General features: G+C 42.0%; 1 protein-coding gene across 3 annotated transcripts in view; it reads right to left on the bottom strand.

Moving 5' to 3' along the window:
• NAALAD2 (N-acetylated alpha-linked acidic dipeptidase 2) overlaps positions 1–13454 on the bottom strand; it is a 49922-nt gene extending 36468 nt beyond the window's left edge. Inside the window, exons 1-5 of one of the 3 annotated variants that reach the window (XM_043452417.1) lie at positions 13335–13454; positions 12250–12361; positions 3281–3467; positions 1694–1795; positions 875–1000 (exon numbers count right to left, since the gene is read on the bottom strand). In XM_043452417.1, coding sequence (XP_043308352.1) covers positions 875–1000; positions 1694–1795; positions 3281–3467; positions 12250–12361; positions 13335–13377 — 570 coding nt within the window. In that variant the 5' untranslated portion in view covers positions 13378–13454. Of the gene's footprint in view, positions 1–874; positions 1001–1693; positions 1796–3280; positions 3468–12249; positions 12362–13330 lie in introns of all 3 variants that reach the window. The other 2 variants (XM_043452415.1, XM_043452416.1) reach the window with 2 other exon arrangements.
• Positions 13455–18398: the final 4944 nt, after the last annotated feature.

Below are 18398 nucleotides of genomic sequence, written 5' to 3'. Positions count from 1 at the left end.
AACTATCCTAAGTGCTTTCAAATGTAAGGTTGATAAATCCTACTGTGGATTCTAAGAGATTAATGTTATTATTAGCATTCCTATTTCACGTAAGAAGAAACACTGGCACCGAGAGGTTAAGTAACTGGCTCACAGTAAAAGATCTAGAGCACCGGAACCCACACCAAACAAGAAGCCAGGTTACACAGATCTAGCAGCCTATACTCTTAACCATTTTATTATATAACTCTCAATGTGCTGACCTCTGAGTTATTATTGAGTGAAAAAATAAATGTATACAGTATGTAGTATCTGATGCCCTCTTTGTTAAAAAAAAAAAAGAAATTACATAAAATGAGTATATGAAGACATACATTCATATTTCACAAAATTAGGCCTGAAAAGATCTATTAAGAATTGATTATGTCTGGGCAATGAATGAATTGAGTAAAATATGGATTTTCATTTTTTAGTTTATATAAAATTTCTTCATTTTAATAAAAAAAAAAAACATAGCTTTGGTAATAAAACTAAGAAGAATAATTTCCCTTTCCAGATAGGCGAGGTAGCAAAAACAACAACAATGACAAAAGACAAGCAAAGAAATAAACGCCCAGGATTCTTCTGTGCAACCATGAAAATAACAAATTTATAAATATATACATGGCAATGTTGGAGAAGGAAATGGCAACCCACTCCAGCATTCTTGCCTGGAGAATCCCATGGACAGAGGAGCCTGGCAGGCTCCAGGCCATGGGGTCATGAGAATCAGACACTACTTAGTGACTCCACCAACCAATGGCAATTTTTGGAAACCATAATGCAAATAATGTAAACAATTTATATTTACTGGTTATATACTATTTTTCCCTTAGAAAAGCAAATAACAAAGTACTTTGTTTCCTCTGAAGATTTTCCCATATCTTGCAATAACAATCTTTCCAGTGCAGTTAATGTTCATCTCTCTTTCTAGTTTGAAAAAGTCTTCAGTACGAGCATAGTTCACATATACAAGCTCCCCCTGTTGGAAATAAAAATAAAAACAAACAACAACAACAAAAATACAAAACACTGCTAAAGAGAAAACCAATGTAGAAGTGTGCTCCAAAATACTGCATCATAATAAAAAGTTATCTTTCTTGTCTTGGGCTTAATAAACAGACCCATGCTAATTCTGGAGAAGTCTTTTAAAATATTTCAATATCCTGAAAGTTACCAAAAAAAAAAAAGAGAGACAATATGTAAGATATTTAAACAGTGCTTAAATGTTTGAAGAAATTACTACTGTACACTGAACTATGGGAAATAGCATAAATAAAAGTAGCCACGTTATTTCCAACCACGGTATTTATTTCCAACCATAGTATTAAGAACTTCTGTGGTATGATTTATCAATTCAGATCTACAAATCTATAACAAAGTCAGACAATGAACAAAGGAAAAACGTTTGAAAACTATCTACTGCCCTTACTGAATCAGACATGTTCAGCAGTTTCTTAGTTATTTCAAAGAGTGGCACGTGCTTATCAGGGTCTGGTTTTCAAGTATTTTTTTTTTTTTTCTTTTCTAAAAATTGTTTTTAGGGAGGTTATGTAGAGGATGGAATCCCAAAGTATGAATTAACATGTATGATCCACCTAATTTCCTTGGTTTTAGTCCTTTACATAGGTATTTTTACGTAAAGGCTTAAAGAACTGAGTGTCTTTTATTTTACCTCTGGCACACCCGGGGGTGAAAAGGCATTGTAGGGTGGTACAATATTCTTAACATTCTCATATCCGTCTGGTGGTGGCTCAACGTATGATGTATTGAAAATCTAGCAAGAATTGAAACACATAAAGTTAGAAACATTTCAGACTGCTATTAAAGAATAATACATTTTGTGTGCAAAAGGCCTAAATAGATATTTCTTTAAAGAAGACATACAGATGGTGAACAGGCACATGAAAAGATGCTCAACATTGCTAACCATCAGAGGAATGCAGGACAAATGCTAGAAAAGGTGCAGAGAAAAAGGAACCCTCCTACACCATTAGTGGGGGTGTAAATTGGTACAGCCACCATACAGAACAGTGTGACGGCGCCTTAAAAAACTAAAAACAGAGCTACTGTATGATCTAGCAATTCTACTCGTGGGCATATATACAGAAAAGACAAAAACTTTAATTTGAAAAGGTATATGCACCCAAAGATTTGAAACAGCACTATTTACAATAGCTGAGACATGGAAACAAGCCACATGCCCACTAACAGACAACTGGTTTAATAAGATTTGGTTTACATATACAATGGAATATTACTCAGCCATAAAAGAGTATTGAATACTGCCATTTGCAAGCAAGAGGGGTAGACCTAGAGAATATCATACTAAATGAAGTATGTCAGAGACACAAATACATCACTTTTATTTGGAATATAAAAAATAACACAGATCCATCTATACACAAAGAGAAAGGTTTACAGACACAGAAAACAACTTATGATTACTAAAGAAGAAAGGGATGTGCTCTGCTCAGTCGTGTCCAACTCTTTGTAACCCCATGGACTGTAGCCCGCCAAGCTCCTCTGTCCATGGGATTCTCCAGATAAGAACACTCAAGTGGGTTGCCATGCCCTGCTCCAGGGAATCTTCCCAACCCGGGGATCAAACCCAGGTCTCCCACGTTGCAAGCAGATTCTTTACCATCTGAGCCACCAGGGAAGCCCTGGGGGAAGGAATAAAATAGGAGTAAAGGATTCACAATTCCCAGGTGGCTCAAGGGGTAAAGAACCTACTTGCCAATGCAAGAGACACGGGCAGGAGACACAGGTTTGATCCCTGGGTTGGGAAGATCCCCTTAGAATGAAATGGCGACCTACTCCCGTATTCTGGGGCTTCCCAGGTGGTGCTAGTGGTGAAGAACCTGCTGCCAAGGCAGGAGACATAAGAGACTCGGGTTCGATCCCTGGGTCAGGAACATCCCCTGAAGGAGGAAATGGCAACCCACTCCAGTACTCTTGCCTGGAGAATCCCATGGCCAGAGTATCCTGCCAGGGTATGACCCATGGGGTCAAAAAGAGTCAGACACAGCTGAACCAACTTAGCACGCACTATAGGATTTACAGATACACTAACAGATACACTAACAGATATTAACAGATACATTAAGTAGGGAAGCAACGAAGGTTTACTGTGTAACACAGGGAACAATATTCAATAACTTATAATAATCTATAATGGGAAATAATCTGAAAAAAATTTACATAAAATGGAATCACTTTGCTGTACACCTAAACTAATACAATATTATAAATCAGTCACCTCAATTCCATGTTCATCCGTGACTGATATATAGCTGGCATCTGTCTCATTAGGGTAAGACAGGAGAACGTCATAGTGCACCAACTCGGCTGAATCCAGTCCAAATTTCTTCCACTGGCTCTGGATTTTCTTGGCAAGCAATAAATTTTGTTCCGTTCCTGCCAGATGAGGTAACTTTGTAAACGAACTGAAATGAAAATAAAATTAAAGTGGGATTCAAAGACTATATTCAGAAAATGTGCTAGGAACTCTTCTAGATGCATAACTCATATTTTACACTTAAGTATCATTTCTATAATCAAGATATAAAAGACACAGCTAGGGATTTCTAGATATGCCAGTTTTTAAATATTTGTGTGTAACTACAGTTTTTACATTGTGCTTGCAGGAAACATGCTATGCACAGGCCTGTACTATAATTTACTGGGCTTCTTTGAAAAATAAGAATGACTTTCTCATCACCCCCAGGTGAAGGGCTGGGAGCAGTAAAAAGTACATCATGGAAAGACATCTTGAAAACAAGATGCTGAAGTACTGATGTGACTAATGGGGAACCAGCAGTGACCAGAGCCTTGAGCGGGTTTCTGAGAAAGGGCGTCACTAGCCGAAGGGCTAAACAGAAGCATGAAAGGCCTGAAGGTTTGACATCTGAGATTGTAAAGAATTATCTCTAGGGCCCAAACAAGGAAGGAGAAGTTAATAATAAAAGGCATGCAAGGATTAGGATCTGGGCTTTTGCCTGTGAATGGCATCAGTCCCCTGGTCCCCCACTTCATTTCTGAGTCTTCTTTTTCCTTTATTCTTCTATGGCTCCGCTCCCTCAGTCGGTTCACTGTTGGGCTGGTCCTGACAGTGCTCCTCAGAAAAGAACACATCCCGTGGTGAACAGTCAGCAGGGACTCGGGGACAAGAAAACACGATGCAAGGACGGCACATCCCTACGCCACCGGTGCTAACTTCTTGCTGCTTATCAGGAAGTGAAGATGTTCTCAAACAAAGATCATGTTTGCCAGACACAGTCGGGCAGCCGTGCTAGCATGCACTTGTGGCGCTGTTTTCACCCGACTGTATACAGTTGTTTATTTATCCCATTGAAGTTCAAGTCCATGCAGCTTTATGTTTGTATTTCCAAAGGCTCAGTACTTGCCTGTTATCCAGGAATCACATAATACAGATTTACTGAACTGAGTTTGGGGAATGATCTCTTTGTTCTGAGTCTAAATGATTCGCAACAGTTAAGTAACTTCACATACAGTTTCAAATGAAATTCGCTTTGCTTGAGGTAAATATTTTAAAAGTTTCCCAAACCCCCTCCCTCTGTAAGTAGGGCAATTATACTTCTACACACTGGTGTTTTAGTCAATCATAGAACAACCAAAAAAGACAGAGTAGAGCAAAATCAGTACTTACTGAAAACTTACTATATGCCAGTAACCCGATGAGGTATTTCACATGGGCTTTCTGATTTAATCCTGATCACCCTTCTTCCATTGTCCCCATTTTGCAAATGAGGAAATGGAGAGCAGTTAAATAAGTTGCTTATAATTTAGTAGGGCTTCCCTCGTAGCTCAGTCGGTAAAGAATCTGCCTGCAATGCAGGAGACCTGGGTTTGATTCCTGGATTTGATTTAATTGAGGAATTAAATCATTCATCTGATCATACTGATCAACTGCTTAAAATCCTTCTATGGCTCCTTATATTCTGCATTATAAAGTTCACATTGGACATAGCATTTGGACCCTTTTTTTCATTGATCCACTTTCCAGCTTCACTTCTCACCACTCACCTTATAAACTTCTTTACTCTTATCCTTTAATATGCTAATTGGTCTCCTAAAATCATCACCCTTTTTAGCCTTTGCACAAGGTCTTCTCTTAGACAAAAGTATCATCCTACTTATGTAAATATCGCTGTACACCTCTCCTAGTCATTTACCTTCCCCGCCTGTAAGCTATTAACCATTCATTATGATACTTCGATCATTTTCTTTTCTGTGAAGCTTTCCACGTCTATTATCATTTAATTAAAGCTGCAAGTTACTGATATTTAATACCATACAATATTTGTGGGGGGAAGAAAAAGTATCAGGACTTCCCTTATGGTCCAGTGATTAAGAATCCACCTTCCCACACATGCACTTTGACTTAAAGCATTCCTGACAGGAAGCCTCAAAGGGCCAAGCCAGTTGCTGACAATCCAAAACAAAGGTCTTGAATACAGAGACCCATGAAGGGAAAGCCAAGAAAAAAAAAAAAGAATCCGCCTTGCAATGCAGGGAATGCCGGTTTGATCCCTGGTCAGGGAACTAAGAGCCCATGTTTCACAGGGCAACTAAGCCTACACGCCACAACTAGAGACGACCCCGTGCTGCGAAAAGAGCCTGTGGGCTGTAACTGAGACCCGATGCAATCAAGCAAAATAAACTAATTTTTTTTAAAAAGTATTAATGTGTTTGCAGACAGAAGCTTTTGCATAAGAAAACCACTGGGGCTGGGGATATTTAAAATTCTACTACATATAATTCATTATTATTTTATTTCCTTTAGTGAATAAATAATATTCTTACAGCTGGGGAGGGGGGTAAGGTAAGTATATTCCCTTCATTTAAGGTGAAGGATTAATCATTAAGGTTTGCCTCTCACCTTTTCAGCAACCCACTGAAATGAAAGAAGTGCAAAAAAAAAAAAGCAGCAGGGAACAACTTTACTGAATTTCTCCTTATGGTCCCAAGACGGGCACTGCAGCTCCACACATCATATATTCATGCTACAATGTTCAGGAGAAGTTATTTCCTCTTTTGTGTTCCTTTCAACAGAGGAAAACTTTGTAGTGGATCTCAACTAAATTTTTCTCCTGTTTCATCAGACATAATACGGTCATGTGCATGCGTGTATGTGCTCGCTCAGTCGTGTCCTACTCTTTATGAGCCAGTGGGCTGCAGCCCAGCAGGTTCCTCTGACCGTGGAGTTTTCCAGGCAAGAATACTGGAGTGGGTTGCCATTTCCTCCTCCAGAGGATCTTCCTGACCCAGAGATTGAATCGCTTCTCTTGTGTCTCCTGCATTGGCAGGTGGATCTCCTCAGGAAACTGTAGTACATCCCTAGGGCTTTCCTGTTTGCTCAGACAGTAAAGAATCCACCCACAACGCAGGAGACCTGGGTTCGATCCCTGGGTTGGGAAGTTCCCCAGGGGAAGGAAATGGCAACCCACTCCAGTATTCTTGCTTGGCGAATTTAATGGACAAAGGAGCCTGGCAGGGACTGAACCACAGTCCATGAGGTCACAAAGAGCTGGACACGACTGAGCAACTAACACACACAGTATATCCCTACAATGAATGAAGAGATTAAAAGACTCTTTCTAATTTGCTCACAAATTCAATGCAATTTTAATCAAAGTTCCAGCAGGCATTTTTTTTCTTTGGTAGGAATTAAGAAGTTGATTTTAAAATTTATTTGGAAATGCAAATAAAATAGTCAAAGCAATTTTTAAAAAGCAAAATATGTAGGATCAACCCTATCTCATTTTCAACTTACTATTAAGCTATACCAAACAAGACAACATGGTACTGAGATTAATAGATCAACAGAAGAAAATATTTTGCTGACAAAGGTCCATATAAGTCCAAGCTGTGGTTTTTGCAGTCATGTGAGAGTTGGACCATAAAGAAGGCTGAGCAGTGAAGAATTGATGCTTTCGGACCATGGTGCTAGAGAAGACTCTCGAGAGCCCCTTGGACAGCAAGACCAAAACAAAATCCTAAAGGAAATCAACCCTGAATATCCACTGGAAGGACTGATGCTGAAGCTGAAGCTCCAATATTCTGGTCACCTAATGCAAAGAGCCAACTCATTGGAAAAGACCCTGATGCTGGAAAAGATTGAAGGCAGGAGGAGAAGTCAGTGACAGAGGATAAGATGGTTGGATGGCATCACTGACTCAATGGACACAAGTCTGAGCAAACTCCAGGAGATAGTGAAGGACAGGGAAGCATGGTGGGCTGCAGTACATGGGGTTGCAAAGAGTCGGACATGACTGAGCGACACAATGACAGAAGAAAATATGATATCCAAAAACAGGCCATTAAGGTCAAGTGATTTTAGTCAAAGATATCAAAGCTATTCAAATGGGAAAGGGAAGTTTTTTAAACAAATCTTATAGAAATAATTACATATTTGTATTTAGAAAATCATCAACTCATATCATACTGCACATAAAAATTACCTTGAAGTGGACCACTGACCTAAATGTGCAAGCTACAATCATAAAACTTCAAAAATAATCTTCACAACTTCTCATAGGCTAAATTAGATAGAACACAAAAGTATGAACTATAAGACAAAAATTGTTCAACTGGACTTTATCAAAATTTAAAATCCCTGCCCCATATAAACTCCACTGAGAAAATAAAAAAGGCCAACCATAGAACAGAAAATACTCACATGACTGACAAAAGAATGTATAAAGAACTTTTACACTCAATAACAAAACAAAATAATTTTTAAATGAAAAAAAAAAAAAAATTGAACAGGGACCATATAAAAGATATGCAAATGTCCAATAAGCACACAAGGAGATGCTTAATATCACCAACCATCAAGGAAATATAAATTAAAACCACAATGAGATACTGCTACATGCATGCATGCCAAGTCGCTTCAGTCATGTCTGACTCTTTGCAACCCCATGGACTGTAGCCTGCCAGGCTCCTTTGTCCATGGGATTTTCCAGGCAAGAATTCTGGAGTGGGTTGCTATGCCCTCCTGCAAGGATCTTCCAGATCCAGGGATAGAACCTATATCTCTCATGTCTCACACACATTCAGGCGAGTCCTTTACTAGTGCCATCTGAGAAGCCCAACACTAATACACACCTACTAAAATGGTTAAAATGAAACAACCAATATTACTAAGGTAGGAATATAAAATGGTATACCACTTTTGAAATTTGTCATTTTCTTAAAAAGTTAAACATATGCTTATCACCCAACACAGCCATTCCAAGAGAAATGAAAACATACATAAACACATGTTCATTCCAACTTTGTTCACCATGATCAAAAACCAGAAACAACCCAATACCCATCAACTACATATTGGGGTCTATCTATAAAATCTATTCATTGGAAGGGCTGATGCTGACACTCCAATATTTTGGTCACCTGATGCAAAGAATTAACTCATTGGGAAAGACCCTGATGCTGGGAAAGATTGAAGGCAGGAGGAGAAGGGGATGACAGAGGATGAGATGGTTGAATGGCATTTCCAACTCGACAGACATGAGTTTGAGCAAGCTCCGGGAATTGGAAATGGACAGGGAGGCCTGGCGTGCTGCAGTCCACGGGATGGAAAGAGTCGGACAAGACTGAGTGACTGAACTGAACTGATCCATACAACAGAATAATACTCAGCAATAAAAAGCAATGTACTCCACAGATATAATCAACAACCTGGCTGAATTCCAAAATCATACATGATGCTGAGTGAAAGACACAAAAAAGCACATACTGTATGATTCTATTTATATAAAATATTAGAAGATAAAAAGGAATCCATAGTAAGAGAGTGAAGGAGGAATAACCGCAAAGCCTTGATATATTTTTTCTGTCTCTTGATTGAGGAGGTTGGCTGAGTGTATTATGCATATGTCATTACTCTCAAATTGTAAACTTTATATGGATGCAGTATATTTTATGAAAATTCAGTTCAGCTCAGTTCAGTCGCTCAGTCATGTCTGACTCTTTACGACCCCATGGACCACAGCACGCCAGGCCTCCCTGTCCATCACCAATTCCCAGAGTTTAGCCAACCTCATGTCCACTGAGTGGGTGATGCCATCCAACCATCTCATCCTGTCGTCCCCTTCTCCTCCTGCCCTCAATCTTTTCCAACATCAGGGTCTTTTCAAGTGAGTCAGCTCTTTGCATCAGGTGGCCAAAGTATTGGAGTTTCAGCGTCAACATCAGTCCCTCCAATGAACACTCAGGACTGATCTCCTTTAGGATGGACTGGTTGGATCTCCTTGCAGTCCAAGGGACTCTCAAGAGTCCTCTCCATACGTGTAAATCTATGGCTGATTCATATCAATGTATGACAAAACCCACTGAAATGTTGTGAAGTAATTAGCCTCCAACTAAAAAAAAAAAAAAGTGGAAAGGAGAAATAAATAGAACCCGAAAGCAAAAAGGAAACCATTGGAAAGACAAATACATTAAGCCAAAGCCTCTTTATAGAACTGTCATATAAAAAAAAGTAGGCTACAGAATAAAAGCTTTTTTTTTTTTCATTACAAAAAAAAAAAAAAAAAGAGTCCTCTCCAACACCACAGTTCAAAGGCATCAATTCTTCGGCGCTCAGCTTTCTTTATAGTCCAACTCTCACATCCATACATGACTACTGGAAAAACCATAGCCTTGACTAGATGGACCTTTGTTGGCCAAGTAATGTCTCTGCTTTTTAATACTCTGTCTAGGTTGGTCATAACTTTCCTTCTAAGGAGTAAGCATCTTTTAATTTCATGGCTGCAATCACCACCTGCAGAGATTTTGGAGCCCCCCCCAAAATAAAGTCAGCCACTGTTTCCCCATTGATTTGCCTTGAAGAGATGGGACCGGATGCCAGATCTGAGTTTTCTGAATGTTGGGCTTTAAGCCAGCTTTTTCACTCTCCTCTTTCATCAAGAGGCTTCTTCACTTTCTGCCATAAGAGTGATGTTATCTGCACATCTGAGGTTATTGATATTTCTCCAGGCAACCTTGACTCCAGCTTGTGCTTCCTCCAGCCCAGCATTTCTCATGATGTGCTCTGCATGTAAGTTAAATAAGCAGGGTGACAGCACTGGCCTGAGGTCAGGACACCCGTCTGGTTTGAGTTCCAGTTCTGGCCCTGCTGGCTGGGGGCCTCCCCAGAATTTCTCCAGGTTATCAAAGGACTAGTGTGCTTTCGCCAGTTTGGAAACTATGAAAGGTCTGATGCTGCACAGATTCTTTTTTTATATATTATTTATTTATTTTTGATTGCTCTGGGTCTTCGTTGCTGCGCGTGGGCTTTCTCTTGTTGCAAAGCGCAGTCTCTAGGCTCACCAGCTTCAGATACAGATCAAGAGGGGTAGGTCTTTGGAGCACCTTTAATTTTCCAGGATGTTTGTTAACGTCAGCCTAACACATGGTGCAGGCGCCACCTAGTGGTGAAAATGGCTGTAGCAGTTGGAGAGATGCTCAGCTATTAGTATTTCCCCAGGTGTAGGAGGCAAAGGTGAGGCTGTATGCAGGTGACCCCACCTTTTGGCCAGGATGACAAGTCTCTGAATACAGCTATAAGAGGCATGGGGAGAAATATGCCCCTTGGTTCTGCCAATATACACTGTGTGACCTTGGCCCAGTACCTTTCCCTCTCTGGGTCTCAGCTTCCTCATCTGCAACCTGAGGGAGTTGAATGAATGTGGGGACTATGGATCTGTGGTGGGGGATTCTGTGAAGTCCCTGAAATTTAAAGAAAAATTTGTATGTATGTGTGAAACAAACAAAAAGCAGGGTGACAATATACAGCCTTGACGTACTCCTTTTCCTATTTGGAACCAGTTTGTTGTTTCATGTCCAGTTCTAACTGTTGCTTCCTAACCTGAATACAGGTTTCTCAAGAGGCAGGTCAGGTGGTCTGGTATTCCAGTCTCTTGAAGAATTTTCCACAGTTTATTGTGATCCACACAGTCAAAGGCTTTGGCATAGTCAATAAAGCAGAAATAGATGTTTTTCTGGAACTCCCTTGCTTTTTCGATGATCCAGCAGATGTTGGCAATTTGATCTCTGATTTCTCTGCCTTTTCTAAAGCTAGCTTGAACATCTGGAAGTTCACGGTTCATGTATTGCTGAAGCTTGGCTTGGAGAATTTTGAGCATTCCTTTACTAGTGTGTGAGATGAGTACAATTGTCTGGTAGTTTGAGCATTCTTTGGCAATGCTTTTCTTTGGGATTGGGTTGAAAACTGACCTTTTCCAGTCCTGTGGCCACTGCTGAGTTTTCCAAATAGTACAGCACTTTCAGAGCATCATCTTTTAGTAGGTGAAATAGCTCAACTGGAATTCCATCACCTCCACTAGCTTTGTTCATAGTGATGCTTCCTAAGGCCCACCTGACTTCACATTCCAGGATGTCTGGCTCTAGGTGAGTGATCACACCATCGTGATTATCTGGGTCGTGAAGATCTTTACTGTATAGTTCTTCTGTGTATTCTTGCCATCTCTTCTTAATATCTTCTGCTTCTGTTAGGTTCATACCATTTCTGTCCTTTATTGAGCCCATCTTTGCATGAAATGTTCCCTTGGTATCTCTAATTTTCTTATACCTCAATAAAACTGTTTTTGTTTGTTTGTTTGTTTGTTTTTAGTGAAATAAATGTCACAATAGCTGCCTTCAAGCACTTCATAATCACTCTCCTGAATGTCATTCTTTCTCTTGCTAAGACACTGGGGGGTTTGCACTGATCCTTTTGCTTTCATTCTGTCCTCTTTATGTTCCTTAAGTTTGTAGATGGGACAAAGGTTTAATTTGTGGTGAACAGAATCTGAAACTTTAATCTCTTTCTCTCTAAATCAAAGTTTACCACCATCTGAGTCTTCCTGATAGAATGTGACATTTAAATAAATTCCCTGATTAAACTCAGGCCTGGGGAACAGAGAGTAACCTTCAGCTGCCGTCCAAAGTACATGAAGTTGGAACATCTCTTAATAAAGAAACCAAAGGCTTTTTCTGCACATGAAGTTAGGGAAGAAAGACTTTGCAACATTCAAGTAGATTTTACTCTTAAGAGTTGTATAAACGGACATTTAAACTATCAGGAATTAATATGATATTATATCATTTCACACAAAGAAGGTTACCCACATGAATATAATCAGTTTTCAAACAGTTCTCACTCTGCATTGTTTCAAAATTCTTATTTTTAAGATCAATTATTTAAAACAAACTTACCGAAGAAATGATTTTATATTATCAGCTTTCATCTCAGATATCAGTTTCCACCTTAGATTCTGGTGACTGTCTGCTGAAGTGCCCAGATCTTTGAGGGGCTTACTAAGCCAACCTGTGGCGGGGGGAGGGGGGAGCAGATACATAGACACATGCATATTACATACACAATAAGTGCTTTTGACTTTTATAAAAACTAAGGGTCCCCCCACCCAACACAAAGAGCCCTCAGCAGGGAAACAGATCACGGGGAGCATTACAAAAAATTCAAACTTAAATGCAGAAAACCTTCAAATTCCGCTTTGTAATTCTGAGTTGGTTAAAGGAGTTTTAGATGAGAGAATCTTGTCATTCCCCCGTGTTACGTATTAGAGCACGGGCCTCTGTTTCTTGTTCGCCCACCGAGGTCTGCTTCACAGCGCAGCGGCTGACACACGGGGAGGATTTCCCAGAGATTTTTGCAATAAATGATCACAGAAGGGCAGTTGTAAGTTTCGACTCTTGGAAACGAAATAAACTCCTTGACCCCTGCGAATAATGGCAACTCTAAAGTTTCTTTACAACGGCTCTTAACAGTACCCTGACTGAGTGAAAGGCGCTCAGTCGTGTCCGACTCTTTGCGACCCCGTAGACTGTATAGGCATGGCATTCTCCAGGCCAGAATCCTGGAGTGGGTAGCCGTTCCCTTCTCCAAGGGATCTTCCCAACCCAGGGATCGAACTAACGTCTCCCACATTGCAAGTGGATTCCTTACCGCCTGAGACAACAGAGAAGCCCAAGAATACAGGAGTGGGTAGCTTATCCCTCCTCCAGCGGATCTTCCCGACCCAGGAATCGAATGGGGTCTCCTGCACTGCAGGCGGATTCTTTACCAGCTGAGCCACCAGGAAAGCCCGGAGCTCGGCATGTTAAAGACTTGAATTGCTACCACCCTTTACTAGAAAGGACGGAATGCACCGCATTCGGCTTGCAGTCGGGCTGGGACGCGGCGCCGCGGCCGTCCCCGGCGGCTGTCGGGCTTCTCTCCACGCAGGCCGCAGGGGGAGGGGCGCCTGGCGCCCGGGACAGGGGTCGGCACACTTACCCACCGTAAATCCAGCCAGGAAGGACGCCAGCGCTGCGGCCAGGCATATCCACAGGTACCGCCCGCGCGCGTCTCGGGCCATGGCTTCCTCGGGCAGCAGCGGGAGGCGCCGGCCGCAGGGGCGCGCCGCGGGGGCGCGGGCGAGCCGGGAGCGCGCCGCGGGGGCGCGGGCGAGCCGGGGGCGCGCGACCGGGCGCGCGCGGGCCCACCAGGCGGCCGCCCAGCGCGGTCCCCGCGGCGGGTCCTCAGGGGCCCGCCGGCCTCCGCGCGGCTCCGAAGGCGTAGGGACGCCGGCCCCGAGCTCGCGGTCCCTGTGGTCGCCCGGGGGCCTCGACGGGGCTGAGGCGACCCTGCGGGGGGTGGAGACATCCTTCTTGGTGGCAGGCTCCGTCCGCTCTGTCCACCCCGGGCAAAGTCTGCGTTCGCGGGGAGGCCGCTGAAAAATGCCCCCTAAAGAAACTCTACTGACCAACCTCTTTCCAGGAACTGCAGGATTTCCGAATTTCGGCAGTCAAATATATTTAACTACAGCTCTGACTTCTCTGTTGATTACCCCCTGCCGAAATCTAATTTCTAACTGCCCACGCTTGGGAAGCATCTCTGGTTCTGCCTGCTCCGTGATAACGCATCAATTTCTTTTTTTTTTTAATGCTTATATTTTATGTTTATTCATTCAAATATTGTATATAGGCACCACTGTACTAATATGTATATGGTGACACATTCAGAAAAATAAACCTTTTTTAATTTTAATTTAAAGGATGAGATAAATTTAAACACAGATAAAAGTCCTACTATTAATTTCCTTATAGGCTAATTGACTATGATGTGCTTTGTTTGGGATTCGTATTTTCCATTTTGATAACATCTGTTATCTTACTGATGGCTCAGTGGGTAAAGAATCTGCCTACAATGTTGGAAACACAGGATATATAAGTTCAGTCCCTGGAGAAGGGAATGGCAATCCACTCCAGTATACTTGCCTGAAAAATCCCATGGACGGAGGAACCTGGCAGGCTACCGTCCAAAGAGTCACAAGGAATCGGACACAGCTAGGCACACTCACTCCTATAAGCTTTCATGCAGAACGCCTTTTTGGGCTTCCCTGGTGGTTCAACTGGTAAAGAATCCACCTGTAATGTGGGAGGCCTAGGTTTGATCCCTGGGTTGGGAAGATCCCCTGGAGCAGGAAAAGGCTATACCCACTCCAGTATTCTGGCCTGGAGAATTCCATGGACTACAGTCCATGGGGTCTGAAAGAGTCCGACATGACTGAGTGACTTTCACTTTGACTTTCATCTATGTTGAGGCCTTGGTTGATATTCACATTCTGCACAAACCAGCAATTTTCAGGTAATTTTAACACATCAGTTTCTTAACCACATACAACATGGAAACTGGTGGGATTTTCTCTTCTTTTCCTTTACCAGAACAAGTCTCCAAATATTTGTAACTGTCAGTTTCTTCTTCTGCAACTGGGGGTTTCCCCCCCTCTCACTAGAATGTTGCTGTTTAGTTGCTACATCCTGTCCAGCTCTTTCCCGACCCCATGGGCTGTAGCCTGCCAGGCTCCTCCTTCCAAGGGATTTCCCAGGCAAGAATACCAGTGTGGGTTGCCATGAATGTTATAGGTTCAAATTAATAAGATTCAGCACTGAAAGTGCCTTGTACCCTGACTGATGGTAGTTTCTTGTCATCCTCCCTAACCTCTCCCCCCAGTCCTGTTTTCCCTAGCATATGTCTTTAAAAGTGGTATCAAGGTTTGCAAAGCAGCCCTCCTTGTAATCAGAATGCCTGAATCCACCCTTTTTTATTGTGGAGGCAATCTTTAGCAATTCATGATTGGATGCCTCCTATTCAAAGCAGTTTTGCTGCCAGAGCAAAGGTGCCCACTGAGTAGAACATTAAAAGGACGGTATATCTCCTGTTATCAAATAGAGCAGGATGCTGTGAGGCTTCGGGGTACAAATCCTTTCTGTGGCCCCCATTTCTTATTTGTAGGAAGTCGGGTTCATTCAGCCTCCATGACCTTCCCTGAGTTCCAAAGGGCAGGTTCAAACAGTTGGCTCCAATACTTTGGCCATCTGATGTGAAGAGCAGACTCATTGGAAAAGACCCTGATGCTGGGAAAGATTGAGGGCAGGAGCAGAAGGGGACGACAGAGGATGAGGTGGTTGGATGGCATCACCGACTTGATGGACATGAGTTTGAGCAAGCTCCGGGAGATGCTGGAGGACAGGGAGGCCTGGCGTGCTGCAGCCCAGGGGGTTGCAGAGTCTGAAACTCAAGGACTGAACACTAGCAATCTAAGGAAGGGAGGGAATACAGAAACAAGGGAGGACAGTCTAGAAACAACAGTGCCGCCTTGGGGCAGGTTCCTGGTTCCTCCCAGGATTATACATAACAATACCTTTACATTCTTCTGAGACCGAAGGCCCCCACCCAGGTGAAGGATGGCTACTTCTGGCCAAGGGCCAGATTTCTGCGGCCCACCCTGTTACCTCACTACCAACTGATCAGCACAAAGCCACACACCTGTAGCCCCCACCCCATACATACCCATACAAACTTCCCCAGATAAATGGGGAATTTGGTGCTTTTGAGCATGAGCTGCCTGTTCTCCTTGCTTTTGTTGTTGAGTCACTTAATTGTGTATGTGCGACTGTATGGACTGCAGCATGCCAGTCTTCCCTGTCCAAATCTTCTCAAGTAGAAACTCTCAGGACTTGATATTGAGTTTATAATTTGCTCCAATCATTCCCTAACAGTGCAGTCGTTAAAGAATCTACCTGCAATGCAGGAGACCCAGATTCGATTCCTTGGTCGGGAATTGACCTGGAGAAGAAAATGGCAACCCACTCCAGTATTTTTGTCTGGAGAATCCCATGGACCGAGGAGCCTGGCAGGCTGCAGTCCATGGGGTTTGAGAGCCGAACATGACTGAGTGAGTAAACCACCTCCCACCAATCACTGAACCTTGTTTTTCTTTTGTCTCCATAGAAATACATCTTATTAAATACTTGATTGCCTGTGTCCTGTAGACCTAACCTTAAGAGCCTGCTTCCATCAGTGCGTCCTGAAATGAGTAACTGACATGACTTTATTGTCAGAACTAAGAAACTGACTTGGTGAGATAAAGCAATCTGTCGACTTCTGGACTATGAAATGTCTTTAAAAAAATTTCGAAGGTAGGACTGTAGGAGAGCAAAATTTGCCACCTTTGGTCCGTACACGATTTCTAGCTGAAAATCAAGGCCCCAGAGGCTCAGGAATTAGCTTTGATCTTCCCCCTAACTGTCTAAAAGATTGTAAACAGAGGAGCTGACCCAGGAATGCAGCCATCACCATAGATAACCATAGGATGAACTCATTGGTATGGTAGACAGAGAGGGAGAGGCTGTAAAAATTCCTCTCTGTATCCCATTGTCTCTGCCCTACATTTTTTTTTTTTTACTAATCTTTTGCTTTCTATCTCCGTATGAGTTGCCTTCCCCCCTCCCTAACTTTGAGGTCCCCAAACCACTGCCCCCAATGGCTTTAGCTAAGGATGGTATTTAAGGTGAGGGTTTTGACCATTTGGGGGAGTTACTCAATTCCTCTGGGTCACTCTTATCTATGCATGTGAGCTAGGTTGCTTAGGTGTGTCTGACCCTTTGCAACCCCGTGGACTGTAGACCACCAGGATCCTCTGTCCTTGGGATTCTCCAGGCAAGAATACTGGAGTGAGTTGCCATTTCCTCTTCCAGGGGGGGAATCTTTGCAACCCAGGGATCGAAAATGTCATGTGTCTCCTGCATCTCCCGCATTGGCAGGCAGATTCTTTACCACTGAGCCCCCTGGGAAGCCCTCTCCCATGTATATATGTGTTATTAAATTTTGTTTGATTTTCTCATGTTTAAGGAAGAAAATTACTAGGTTATTTGTGAAAATTGTTTTTTCATACTCATATCTCAATCTTTATAGATAATTAAATGTTGGCTAATAGAAGAGATCAGTGTGTTAATTAACAGAGTTTCCCAATTTAATTAATCTTCCCAAATTAAAATTAGATTATTCACTCATTCGATGAGGCTACAGCATTCCAGATATTGTGAAAAATTCTGAATATATGGTCCTTGCCTTTAGAAAGCCTACAACAATGAGAAGCCAAATATTGAATACATAATTAAACATAAACAGTTCTAAGAAGGAGCAGTGTTACCTTAAATATGAAGGTTGTCTATGCCTTAAATGGTGGCATCTGCATTCTTTATCTTGGCAATTCATTGTATAAAGTCCAGTTAGCTAGTTCAGCAGAGCTTTGGCCTTTTCTAAAATATAGATAGAGATTCATTATTCCATCTTCTTAATTAAGCATATAACAGAATGCTGCTATCACCGTTTCTGATTATTAGCATCTTAGATGATATTTGCATCTTACAAAGCACACTGAACAGAGCAACACTGTTGATCTTTCCTTCAGCTAAAAAATGGGGAAAAAATGTATAGGAAAGTTTAAGTATTGAAAAATCAATCTCTCAGTAAAACTATTATCACATTTGTTCTGCTCAGTATTCAGGGACTCTAACAAGGCAAAACTCAGTATCTTTTTCATTCCTAAAGTTTAATTACTCTTGTGTGCTCAGTCATGTCCAGCTCTTTGTAACTGGACTGTGGCCATGGACTGTGGCCAGCCGGACTCCTCTGTCCGTGAGATTTCCCAGGCAAGAATACCGGAGTGGGTTGCAATTTCCTTCTTAAGGGTATCTTCTCAACCCAGGGATTGAACTTGTGTCTCCTGCCTGTGTCTCTTACTTTGGCAGGTAGATTCTTTATCACTTGAGCCACCTGGAAATTGTTCCTACATAATCTTTTTCCCCCTCTTCTACTATCCTAGAAGAGGTAATCTTGTAACTTCAAAGTCCAAATCCCATCAAATGGGTCACAGCAAGGTTTGAAAAAGTGTGACCTGTGTACTAATAAAGCACTATATGTTAATTTCTTAAGAAACATGCCAATAATTAGGATTCTATAGAAAAGAAATAATGTTTAGCATCTAATTATATGTTTCATCTGAAGATGTTGCTTT

This window comes from Cervus canadensis, chromosome 29 (genome assembly GCF_019320065.1).
Source record: "Cervus canadensis isolate Bull #8, Minnesota chromosome 29, ASM1932006v1, whole genome shotgun sequence".
In the NCBI taxonomy this organism is placed as follows: Eukaryota; Metazoa; Chordata; class Mammalia; order Artiodactyla; family Cervidae; genus Cervus; species Cervus canadensis.
Note: the sequence above shows the minus strand (reverse complement) of the source record. Positions and strands in the feature narration are given on the sequence as shown.